The sequence below is a fragment of the Setaria italica genome, chromosome V (genome assembly GCF_000263155.2).
Source record: "Setaria italica strain Yugu1 chromosome V, Setaria_italica_v2.0, whole genome shotgun sequence".
In the NCBI taxonomy this organism is placed as follows: domain Eukaryota; kingdom Viridiplantae; phylum Streptophyta; class Magnoliopsida; order Poales; family Poaceae; genus Setaria; species Setaria italica.
Window position 1 is genome coordinate 4673525 of NC_028454.1, and position 13416 is coordinate 4686940.

A 13416-nucleotide genomic window follows, 5' to 3' on the forward strand; every position below is an offset into this window, starting at 1 on the left:
ATACCTACTGATAGGTGATAAGACCTGGGGGGAGACAAAGAAGTGACGTGAATGAGTATTGCCTATTGAGTACCAGCTCATTTGACTTCTGCTGTGTTGGGCTCCCGGATTCATTATTGTCTAGCGTCTACTGTTCCTGGATTTCTCATTTTACTCCTACAACACACGCTTAACCCACGCAGCAATCATGCGTTATGTGGAAGAGACGCGAAAGTTTGAATAGGCCCCCACATCACTTCCAAGTTAACCGACACTTCCTTTTCAGTACAGCTGAAAAATAATTTGTCAATGATTTTTGCGATTCGGTAGTGAGAGTAGTTTGGCATGAATAATTAAAGACACAATTATATAGCTCATCACGGAGCTGGTTCAGTGTATTATTCTGATATTCCTCTTTGCCAACCCTAATGTGTGGTCGATGGATTTGAAGTGTCCCTCGCGTGGATTTGCTTGCATTTTATAAGCAAACATCAATTAGGAAAGGAATCAGTAGGCAAAGGCAGTATATATCTTTGAATTACTATTTTTTTTTGGCAAAATACAATACAGTCACAAATGCTCATGTATACGCACGCACACTCAATCCTATGAATATACACACGCAATCCTATGAATTACTTCGTGTGTTCCAAGCTACTTTTAGCCTCGTAACGGGTTATCTATATCATCCACAGCTCACCATTTTACAAGGTCAAATTTTTTAGCTTACCTTTTTTTTTTCTCTGGATACACGATAAGAGCATGCACGCAGAGAAGACTTTTGATGCCACCCTATTACGAATAGAATTAGCGAGTATTAATGTAATGAGCTCCCTTGGCATAGAAGGCTGGGAAAGTTTAAGCTAACAATGATGGATTAGACATAATTAATATTATGATGCCAGTTGATATTAGTTGATCGTAGATCAGAAGAGAACACGAAGACGACTACTACTTTGTTGACTGTTGGAGACTGCCCTTGGCTTCCAAGAGATGACTGGAAGACTGTTTGCTCAAGGTAGGGTCAGAGGCGCTTGTTTCTACGCTTCTGGAAATTTAACAGCACTTTACGCTATCACGCGCGTGCGATGAACATATGAAACTGTGCTTGCAAGCTTGCCATTCGATGACGAAATATAAAAGGAAGATTAGGTTGCAGTGAGTGAAATAGGAATGTAAAATGACACAGTTAGCCTTGCCAGCCTAAGCCTGTAATGTAACAAAAACAATATTTTTTTGGGCAACAATTGTACGCAAATTTTACTGGAGCCTCAAATACTGAAATACTAGGGTTTCGCAAAAAAAAAATGAAATACTAGGGATGTTATTAGAAGTACTCCTACATAGACTCATCTTCAGACAGACATTTGGATGAACGAGATACATTCACTACACCAGAGTCCTAGAACGACGATTATATTGTTTTAACCAAGTTATGCGGCATAGGTGTCTAGAAATTATACATGTGGTTTTCTTTATACAATAGAAAGTGAGCCTAACACAAATGGTTAGAGTGCGAGGTGTGATTGTGCATCTAAAGTTCTAAATTCTTGTTATTTTTTTTTCCAAAGGTACATTCATCTTCAACTCAAAATGCCTATTTCTTCTTAATGAAAACCACCCACCTAGTTGGATCTTGTTTTTTTTTACAAAACATATGCACATAATAAATCCCATATGCATGCTATACCATAATTGGTTAATAAAACTACTCCCCAGCACCCCTACTCCAACTTGTTAAAACTCGAACAAGAAGGCAAAGCAAACTCAAACACATTGAGCCACGGAAACAAAGTTGGACGACTAGCCCCATCTCATTACCAGCAGCTCATTAAGAAAAATCACATCTAGCAGCTACTCCACATAAACAATCGAAACTTTTCATAGCCTTAAATTCCTGAGAATTAAAACTAAAACAAAGTACACAATCATCAATCATGTAAGCACAGAGGGTGCTCTTCTATAGGAGTATGTAGGCACCAGTATACCAACACACGGGCCTGCCTATCGTAACCAACTCTAGCATGCATTCGTCTGCTTTCCATTATCTGGCTGTAGCTGTACCGGTCCTTTTACCTGCTCCACCGGCCAGTGATGGGCACTGGCCCGTGGAATCTGGGTGTGGGGTGAGTGACCACTTTGACTCCTGAGATGGGCGTCAATCAATCATATTCCACGTAGGACCTATTAGCTATATTTGCATGTTTCTCATCTTATCTTTAGCTTCTTCAGGTCTTCCATAGTATAATGCTAATCTCACCCTCTCTTGGCATGAGAAAGTTAATTACTTTTCCCAAGAAAGGTAAGTTTGGAGTTTATGAATGGAAAGTAGCAAGTCACCATCTTGTTTGTTAATATAACGTCCATAACAAAAGCCAGGAACTAGACGCTGAAAGGTTTGGTAGTAGCCTAGTAGGTATTGTGGAGTTCCTTGCCTAAAACCTTCTTTTTTTTTCCCTCTAAGTGAGCACCATATAGTTCCTGGCTTTAAATAAAGATAACCAACAAATTAAAGGTGGGATGATGACTTAACACTCTCTAAAGGTTAGACTTTGCACTCTCATTTCCTTTACAACACTGCTTCATCGGTTTGAAAATGTAAGGTGTTTTTAGTTTTATTGCCTAGCTAAGTCAAACTTCTCTAATTTTAATCAAGTTTATAGGAAAATATATTAACATCTATAATACCAAATAAATTCCTGAAACTAATTTTTTATATAATTAGTTGGTGCATTTTTCTATAAGCTTAATCAAAATTGGAGAAGTTTGATTTAGGACCAAAATAAAACATCTATATTTTCGAACGGACGGAGTATTACAACCCCATAGAATCGTGCATGGCTACATGAAAGCGTGCGTGCTTCAAGCACGAATGAAATGCCTCCATTTCTTTGCCACTTAACAACCTACACATCGATGACTGAAATCACGCACGCGTAAAAAAGAGTTAGGCGCTTTGCAAGTACAACTAAGGGAGGAGCACATGCATAATTAGTTGGTCATCATGCCCCTCCAGCTAGCTCTCTTTGCCAAGCTAGCTAAATGATGACGCGGTTAAGCTTGGGAGAGCCAGCTCGATGGATGGACGTAGTCTGTAGAGACATGACGTGATCATACCCTTTCTTTCTTTGACAGGGACGCACGGCCACGAGAAGCACCTACATGAGTGATCGATTGACCTGCATCCAAGCTGGTCGTTACATATGCGCGTGCATGATAACTAACTGTCTGACCAACAAACCAATGACCTTCTCCGTTTCACAGACAACGATCGAGCTGGTGCCTTGCTGATAACTGGATAAATGACGCACGAGGATCAGCCATGTATATGCGTGTGTCTAGGTGGGCCTACTTGGCAGAGTTTCAACTCCAAGAATTCCAAGAGCTAGTCAACTTTAGCCCCATAATTTTTTGGAGTTGGAGATGGGAGCTGGTGAGCCATCTTATTCTTATTTTGGACTAAAAATACCTAGTTAAAGTGTTAAACTACCTTATTCAGTTTTATCATACAAGTTGTAAACCGTACATGGATCCGATCGCAGAGTTGAAGCTCTGCCAAACAAGCACTGTATATATATCTCCTATCTTCAGATTCATATCGCTTGTTCGTAAGCATGTCTGATGACTTGCAATGGAAAATAAAGTCATAGTGTGGGGTACAATGGTTTCATATTTCTGACAACAATCTCTTCCATGAGTGAGTCCTATAAAACTAGTTAGGAAGTGTTTTAACAAGCTAAAATTTCCATTTATCCCAGCTCTCTTGAGAGAGGATGGAATGGTTTGAATTGCCCCAGGTATAATCGCAATCAGGTGTTAAGCCGTTCTTGTTTATTTAAACCAAATATTGTCACAACCATCAAGTACACAATTGCTCGTGAATCATGATAGTCATGATGAGCACACAATGTAGCTAGCTCCTGATGATCAGTAGCGGTTGCCGTTCAGCCTCCTGCAGTTCTTCCTGACCTCCCCCTGCGCGCCGGTCAGCGGCGAGATGTTGCCCATCCTCACCATCGACCGCGCGAAGTGCTGGAAGAAGAGGTCGACGTCGGCGGCGTAGGCCTTCACGAGCGCCGCCGTCTCGGCGCTCTTGGTCAGCAGCACCTCGTCGGAGCTGAGGAGGCCCTTCCCGGCCAGGATGTTCCTGAAGTAGAGGTTGTCGAACCTGGCCGGGGTGGCGAGGTCCAGCGGGAAGAGGTTGTTGTCGCCGCCGGAGCGCGGGCACCCCTGCCGGAGCCGCGCCGCGAAGGACGCGTCCAGCGTGGCGTCGGCCAAGCCGTTGCCCGTCTGGTTGTACAGCCGCTGCCGGAAGCTGGTGCAGCGGGAGAGGCCGATGGTGTGGGCGCCGGAGAGCGCGACGACGTCGGCGACGTCGAGGCCCTGGCGCCGGAACTTGGTGACGATGGTGGGGAGGGTGTTGTTGGGCGCCGGGATGTCGTTGTTGGAGCCCTGGATGCTGGCGCCCAGCGAGTCGCGCCGCCCCAGCGGGACGTCCCAGTAGGGCCCGCCGGCGAGGACGGTGGAGTCGCGGGCGGCGAGGGCGAGGACGTCGGCGCAGGAGACGGTGCCGGGGCAGGCGGCCTCCAGGGCGGCCTTGATCTCGTCCACCACCTCGAACCCCCGGAGGGAGTTCTTGTTGGGGTTGGACCCTTTCTCGCTCACGATGCCGGTGCTGTTGTCCAGAAGCACCGAGGCGTCGCAACCCTGCAGGCAGGACAGAAAAGTGTCGCAAAAAGTTGGTACGTGCCATGACAACGGTGTGGTAACACTCATTAGGCACATGCATTGAGTGGATGATAAAAAATATTATTGCATATGAAGAACTTGCGTCAATTATTTTGAGTTTGAGGTAAGTAATCATTTTCTTTTTCAGAAAAAGGGAAAAAAAACAATCATCGGCAGTGCACCAAGACATGATGCCACCAAGACATAAGGTAAAGTAGCGTTGGCATGCGCAATATTGGTAGGCCATCTTATCATTGGTAAAATTTTACAGATTCCTCCATGCTACCTCTTCCAATACCAAAAGTTTCCAGTTGTGCACTCTGCATTTGGAGCTATGTGCTTAGCAAGCATGACAGCCGTGCCAAAGCATGCATGTAACGAAAATTACAGCAGAGAGTTCACGTACCTTGACGAAGCAGTCATGGAAATGCAGCCTGACGAGCGACGCCGCCATCCTGGTCTCCCTGGCGACGGCCTGCGCCACGATGGACTTCACGATCTCCTTCGCCTTGGGGCACGAGTGGTCGTAGAACTGCGGGAACAGGCCGCCCCACGGGTGGCCATGGACGCCGCCGGCGAGGAGGAGGGGAGCGACGACGGCGAGGCATAGCAGGACGAGGCAACCACGCTTGGAAGCCGCCATGGCAGTGCCAAGTGAAGATCAAAGAGAGATCAGCTTTGCTGTACTTGTGCTTCGATCTCTTCTTGCGAGGATGGTTGGATGAAGTAGTGGCGCGTGGGGTGGTGTATTATATATAGACATAGTAGCTGCAGCCTGCAGGAAGGTGGTGCGGGTGGTGCAGTCCATGGAAGGAGAGGAACCAGGGTGCAGTGGTTCGAGCAGGGGACGGTGGGATCGGGTGCGGCAGGGCAGCTGGGGCTGTTGGGGACGATGCGTGCGAATCAAGTGAGCTATCCAGGGTCAACGCAGCACGGCCCCGCGCCCAACGGCAACTGCTACAGTAATTCTGCCAGGTTTGGAGTGCTAACGGCGGCCGTAGTTTCTGTTTGGGCGTCCGTTTGAGCTCAAATTAAAGAGACTGAGTTTTATTTTTATCCTAAATTAAACTATGTGTTGAATTGAGAAGATGCTATCATGAATTGCTGATTATGCTGCTCATTTAGGCACGCGCATGATACGACATATCTTTTTTTTTTAAAAAAAGTTAAACACTCGAACAATACAATGAGACTATGAGAGTACAACTTTTAATAGAAAATGTGTTTGTGAATTACTGATTTGTGCAACACTTTCTGCTGGATCTGGGATCCTTCCAGCAATGTCACTTTAAGCTTAAACCTAGTTATATTATATAGAAACAGAGATCAACTCTATACATAAGGGTAGTACCGTGGGAGGTCCACTTCTAATATTTACTTCCTCCATCCTAAATTTCAAGTGCATATTTTTTTTTGCTATGCACTTAAATATATGTTATGTCTAAATACATAGCAAAACTTATGTACCTAGAAAAGCTGAAATGACCGACGTACAATTTAAACAGGGAGTATGTAACAGTAATGTATTCATCCTACCATACTTAAGCTCGCTTAGCACATGACAATAGAACGAACATATCTTCAATGTGTGAAACCAAGCAACCAATGCAAAGAGCAGACTAGCTTAGGCAAAAGTGTGGTGTTGCTTCCCAATTAATGTAGCTACATATATATGTATATACATATATACTTTTGTCATACACAATCGTCTTTACAGGTTGAACAGTATTATCAAAGAAGACCATATGAATGATGACTGACCCCATGGGGCTTTTCTTTTAATTTTTAGTGGTCGGTGATCACGCATGTAACATGGATACGTATCCTTGTGGACAAAAGTATTATGGTACAGTGCACGCCGCACCTTTTTCCCCCTACCATTCAGATCACAAGGGGTTCTACAATGTGGTATCATCGTGGAGAGCAGCCATAGATTCCATCGAGCTTTTTTTCAGTACACAATATTACCACTTAGTATATTACTACTTAGTATTATATAGTGTATATAAGATCTAACTGTTTATTATTATGGATAATTTAGTAATTATTACATTGTAAAAAATAATATTTTAAATGGAATAGTTTTTTAAACATTATGCTAATGTTAAAAATAAAATTATAGTGATGCCATTTGTGTTCTTTTACCATGATACTCTTATACTACCTATACTCCTAATGTATATTATCCATACCACAGGTGAATGTTTCAGTAGTATGTAATTAATCTTGATCGTCAGATGTTTTTATATTAATCCTTTTCAAACGCCTGTCGGGTCAAACGTGCGGCGTGATGTACCAACTCTGATCAAACGGCGCATTGTGATTGCTTGCATTGGCTTCATTACATTCGTGTTCTCATCACAAGCAGGTTCCTGGAAGTAGCGACTGTCTGAAAGCTTCCACATTGGTGCTGTGCAGATCGAACACGGATCAGTGGCCGTTTCTTGAAGAAAACAACACCTTCGGTTGTTACTGCAGAAGACAGTTTATCACACTAGAAAAAAAAAGCTTTATTCGAGGGAAATAAGGAGAAAGTAGACAGATAGTGGTCAACAGCTGTATTCATTGTCATTCATAACAAGGCTAGGGGGAGAAGCAACATAGAGAAAATTCAATGAGATGTTTTCAATGTGGTTTATCTTTGTTTTGCACGAGATGTATGTTTAGCGTATTGATTATTGATCATTATTGTTATTTGTATATTTCTGTGGAACATACTTTATTCCAATATGGTACTGGAGCTAGTAAATAAAAACTTATAAGCCCTACCGTCTTATTAGCAACTAGAAATAGCATGCCACATGCCTCAAAACAGGATACGCAAACTTAGTGTCCCTATTGCTAAGGATGTACATACGTACCCATTTGTGTTTTCTGGGTCGTTAGCCGATTAGTTACACTAGCAAGCCATTCAAGATCATCTCTCCTCCTAAATCAATTATGTGAAATGATATTTTAGTTCATTTTTTCAAGTTTCTAGGTTGATATATCAATGACCCAAAATGATTAGGACATGCATCCCTATCTATTGCTCACCCCCTAAGACCAGCAGCAGACCAAAGAAAAGTGACATGATCTCAAAGGGAACCAGCTCATTATTTGACTTCTGCTGTGTTAGACCGCTCCTGAGTGATATATTATAATCTTGTCTCATGTTCGTCCCATTCTCATTTTACTCCAGAATTCACACTTAACTACAGCAGTCAGCAGCAATCATGCTTTCTGTGCAGGAAAACCACAGGTTGAACAGGCCCCACATGTCTTCGAAGTTAACCAACACTATTTTTCATTCTTTTTTCTAGTACATCTGAACAATAATTTGTGAGTGATTTCATTAGTATATATCGGTGCATGTATGAATGATTAAATGTATGATTATATGCTGATTAATATATTATTCTGATCTGATGTTCCTTTTACCAACCCTGTCGTGGTAGTGACATTTCGTGTATGAGCAAGCATAATTTGCTTGTAATTTATGAGCAAGCATAGATTAAATTAATTAAAGGGTAATCACAGGAAAATATCTTTCAAGTATTATGTGTGGTAAAAAATACACTTTGGGTAATTAGCTTCATGTTGGATTATATTACCCCATTTCACTATTTTGCTACCAGGTCAAACATTACCCTTTTTTCTCCTCTCTTGTTACATTATTACTATGATTAGAGCGTGCACGAAGAGAAGACTTTTGACCTTATTGTAATAAAGCTTTGTGAGTATATAATGAGCTCCTTACGCTACGACTGATGTGTTAGGCGCGTACTATTATGATTGTGATACTATAGCTGAGACTCAGTTGATCATAGGAGAAAACAAGTCCAACTCACTGCTTTCTAGACTATTGGAGACTGCCCTTGGCTTCGAAGACATGACTCATTTCATTTTATTAATATGTTTTCTTTGTCATAAAATTGTTTTGCTAACTGTGATGTGCATTGTTGCTTAAAGAAGGATCAGAGGTGTACGCTTCTAAGCTTCTCTAGAGTTAACAGCACTTCACACAACATGAGAAGCGTGAGATAGATTAAGGGTCTGTTTGTTTGAGCTGTAGCTTTTGAGCTTTTCTGAGAAACTGCTGTTGCCTTTTAGTTCTGAAAAGCTAACATTAGCTTTTAGAAGATGCATTTAGCTTTCTGAGCTCAGAAAGCTAAAAAAGCTCATAAAACTGAGTTTTCCAGCTTCCCATATAAACTCAGCTTTTCTGAGCTTCCAGCTTTCTGGAAGCTGCGCTAGAAATTCGTTGTTTGTTTGATTTTCTAGCTTTTCACGCTGAGAAACTATCAGGAAGCTCAAACAAATAGGCTCAGAAACTGTTTTGTCATGAGCATGCTATCTATTCGATGTTATACCTGCATAGAAAAAGAGCAAAAATAAAATCTATTAATTTGAGGAATAAATATAAAAGGCTGGTACATTGTTGGGCCATGCAAATACTAAGGTAGTTCTATGTTACTGAACACGTCCATTTTTTAAATAAGACTGACACACATCTTCAAATGGACCGTTATATTGGATTACACAATAGTACCTTGATTTAAGCATTTTATACATCGAGGTGACTGAGGAATTACACTGAGAATCGACATATAAATATTTAAGCAATAGATGTAACACCTTTAAAAAACAAAAAGAGTGAAAAAAGAGAGATCAAACCGCATCATCCGGCCTAGCCCTACGTGACGCCCTAGAACCGATGCAATGCTCTACTGATGGGCTCCACCCTAATCCAATTTGTTAAAACTCGAGAAAGGTAAAACAAGTTTATATTAAAAACATCGAGCCATGAAAGCACATGAACTAACCTTATCATCACCTTTATTAAGAAAGATCACATCTAGCAAGCTGCTCCACATATACAATCATAAACCCATGACCCTAAGTTGCCAAGAAGGAAGATATTAAAGTACACAAACACAGTACAATCATGTAAGCTCAAATCAGGGATCTGCAAATTGTAACCAAGCAACTCGTGTTCCCTTTGATCCATATGGCCGGCCTTTTCACCTGCCCCCCCGCCGGCAACTAATCAGGATTGGCCACAGACTATGGGCAACCACTTGACTTTTGACTTTGAGGTGGGCGTCAATCATATGGGGTCATGTGACCTAACTAAGTGGTTATCCTTGCTTGATCTCGTCTCTTCTTGGTTCAAGGTTTAACTTTCTTAATTTAGTTCTTTCATGATCTTGTATATCTTGCTATTCGGTCACATGAGAAAATTACTCTGCAAACCAGCTGAAAATATAAGTCTGGCTCTGGCATTTAGTTTTGTGGGTAGAAAATAGAATAAGTGTCACCATCTCGGCTGTTAGGGTATATAAGCACCTAGTAATTGAGGATACTAAAACAAACCATGCATAATGGTGGTAAATAATCGGGAATGGAGCAATTCTGGGTTGGTTGTACGCGTCATTTAGCACCCATAAAATCACTCTCTTATAGTGAACGCTAAAGTACCCAACTTAATTTCAGAGGCAAAAGGAAAATGGTTTCCCTTAAATTGTCTCCCAAGGTTGACCTTGACACCATCAAACTTTGGGCATAAATCTGTTAGAATAGATTAATTGTGTTACTCTCGTCCCAAAAATATAGTTGTTTTTTTATTTGAATCCTAAATACAACATTCTTTCTTTCACCAACATTGTCTCTAAAAATAACTTATTCAAATAGAAAAAAATTACATATTATGATAGTTGCTTTCATGATGAATCTTCTAACATCATTTTTCACATTGCCAATCTTTATAATATTTTTTTTACTATTCACAGTCAAAGTTAAAATGGTTTGACTTAAGATAAACCTAAATGCAGGGATGGAGGGATCCGTTACCATGGCCACAATACATGAAAGTGCTCAGGTGTCATGAGTTCCATATATGACACACTTAACAATATAGTTCCATACCGATATGATGGATGTAATTGTTTGTATAAAAAAAAGCACTTTGCGAGTACAACAGATCGGGAGTTCCATCTTTTCCCTGCATCAAGTTGAAGAGTGCTGGTCTGCTGAATGAGCATGATGGCCCTAGACAGAGCTAGCCTGCTTTAGTCCTTTTATGTGACGACTGACGTCTGACTGGTCACGACGATGTCGACGTATCCGTGGTACGTTGCACTGATCCATTAACTCATCAGAACGCCACATGATCAGCTCCAAAAGACACTGGTGTGCAGCAAGGTGGTGGAGTCAATTCATCCACTGGGGATTCCTTGTTGTAACCAAACAGACAGAAAAGAACAAGCTTCCATTTATCCCGGCTTTCACGCATCGAATGGAACATTCTTTCTTTTACACTATAATGAAAAGCATTTGCAGTCCCCGGTCATGCTGCTGGTTAGCAGCTTAATCGGGCGTCAAGCCGTTCATGATTATTCAATCAAAACATGTCATCAACATCAACACCAACATACAAATCCAACACTCTCCACAAATAAAACGGTCAAGCAGCGCCCTCCTGATCAGTAGTGGTTGCCGTTGAGCCTCCTGCAGTTCTTCCTGACCTCCCCCTGCGCCCCGGTGAGCGGCGAGACGTTGCCCATCTTCACCATCGACTGCGCGAAGTGCTGGAAGAAGAAGTTGACGTCGGCGGCGTAGGCCTTGACGAGCGCCGCCGTCTCGGCGCTCTTCGTCAGCAGGACCTCGTCGGAGCTGAGCAGGCCCTTGCCGACGAGGAGGTTCTTGAAGTAATAGTTGTCGAACTTGGTGGGGGTGGCGAGGTCCAGCGGGAAGAGGTTGTCGTCGCCGCCGGAGCGCGGGCAGCCCTGCCTCAGGTGCGCGGCGTAGGAGGCGTCCAGCGTGAAGTCGGCCATGCCGTTGCCCGTCTGGTTGTACAGCCGCTGCCGGAAGCTGGTGCAGCGGGAGAGGCCGATGGTGTGGGCGCCGGAGAGCGCGACGACGTCGACGACGTCGAGGCCCTGGCGCCGGAACTTGGTGATGATGGTGGGGAGGGTGTTGTTGGGCGCCGGGATGTCGTTGTTGGAGCCCTGGATGCTGGCGCCCAGCGAGTCCCGCCGCCCCAGCGGCACGTCCCAGTAGGGGCCGCCAACCTGCGGCCGGGGTCAGTAGCTAGTTGAGATCACTAAGAATATATATAATAATCGCGGTCGTTTCTGCTGCTTACAAGGAGGGTGGAGTCGCGGGCGGCGAGGGCGAGGATGTCGGCGCAGGAGACGGTGCCGGGGCAGGCGTGCTCCAGGGCGACCTTGATCTCGTCGATCACCTCGAATCCTCTGGCGGAGTTCCTGTTGGGGTTGGACCCTTTCTCGCTCACGATGCCGGTGCTGTTGTCCAGCAGTATAGAGGCGTCGCATCCCTGCACACAGAGAAAGATAGTGACAGAGAAGATTACTAGTTAGATTAGGCGCATGAGAGTCATTAGAAACATGCCTTGAATGGAATATCAAAATTTCACACATGTGGAGGCTGTCAATTATTGTGTAGTCATATTTTTTTCATAGTAGATAATTAAATAAACGAAGGATTGATGAACCATGGTACAAATAAAGTGGCGTGCTCCTCTTGGAAATGTAGGTAGGCTATCTTATCACTGGTACGGTAAAAGAAAAGTTAGCCTAGGAACTGCAGATTCTTCCATGCTGACTTTTCCAATACCTACGCACATATATAGAAAAAAAGTTGGAGTTGTAGACTGCACTTTAAGTGATGTGTTTATGCAGATGAAGTTGGTAAATAGGCACAATAATCATTGAATTTTTAGTGCTTCATCATATGTTTGTTTGGATTTCAAAATAATTTTGTACGGATCACGTACAGTTCCATTGTACTAAACACAGAAGCCAAAACTTTATGGTACGAAACGTTGCTGATTAGCTATAGTGCGCTTCGGGAACTACAAGTTTATCAGGCGTCACAATAGTGCAAAACATGCAAACAATAAGATACAGTAGCAAAGAGCTAGGAAAGCAGTAGCAACCTGGACAAAGCAGTCATGGAAATGCAGCCTGACGAGCGAGGCCGCCATCCTAGTCTCCCTGGCGACGGCCTGCGCCACGATGGACTTCACGATCTCCTTCGCCTGGGGGCACGAGTGGTCGTAGAACTGCGGGAACAGGCCGCCCCACGGGTGGCCATGGACGCCGCCGGCGAGGAGGAGGGGAGCGACGAGGAGGCAGGTGAGGAGGACGAGGCGACCATCCATGGAAGCCGCCATGGGAGCGAAGTGACCCAACAGATCTTCTTGCACAGTGCTCTGAAACTCACAAGTAGAGAAGAGAGCTTCTGTGCTCTGGATGGCCAGATGAGATGGGCTTTGGGTGCTATTTATAGCTGGAGGGAGGCAGCTAGCATGTGTGTAACGAAGGGAAGGTGGTTAGGGATTTGTTAGGGTGATGCTTATAGAATAAGAGGGTGAGCAAACGAGCGAGCTAGGTCGACTCCACATTGTGTCCAACTGCTACGGTTGTTCTTCCATCTGGCTGCAAGTATGACTGTTGATGCCTCAGTTTTAGCTGACATTTTGACTGTTGATGCTTCAGTTTTAACCGAAATTTGCATGGACAGCATTGAGCTTCTAGTCCCAAATAATTGTAGGCGAAGAAATCGTTTCTGATCAGGTGAGACATTTTTCCACTCAGAAGCGACAAGTCAGCAGTAGGTACAGTACGGTTACAGGTTACTGCAGAAACAGCAAGTGCTGCTTAAACAGGATTGAACTGAAATAAAGAATATTGTTTCGCCCAGCAA

The 13416-nt window shown here is 43.5% G+C and overlaps 2 protein-coding genes across 2 annotated transcripts; both read right to left on the minus strand.

Annotated features, from left to right (window-relative positions):
* Window positions 1-3705: 3705 nt before the first annotated feature.
* Window positions 3706-5414, minus strand: LOC101778009 (peroxidase 72). Its single transcript, XM_004967718.2, has 2 exons — window positions 5114-5414; window positions 3706-4686 (listed from the first exon to the last, which is right to left on the minus strand). The coding sequence occupies exons 1-2, from the start codon at window positions 5348-5350 to the stop codon at window positions 3907-3909; spliced, it is 1017 nt and encodes a 338-aa protein (XP_004967775.1). The 5' UTR covers window positions 5351-5414; the 3' UTR covers window positions 3706-3906.
* A 5524-nt stretch (window positions 5415-10938) lies between these two features.
* Window positions 10939-13005, minus strand: LOC101778405 (peroxidase 72). Its single transcript, XM_004967719.4, has 3 exons — window positions 12647-13005; window positions 11834-12025; window positions 10939-11759 (listed from the first exon to the last, which is right to left on the minus strand). Exons 1-3 carry the CDS (start codon window positions 12881-12883, stop codon window positions 11172-11174), a joined length of 1017 nt encoding a protein of 338 aa, XP_004967776.1. The 5' UTR covers window positions 12884-13005; the 3' UTR covers window positions 10939-11171.
* Window positions 13006-13416: the final 411 nt, after the last annotated feature.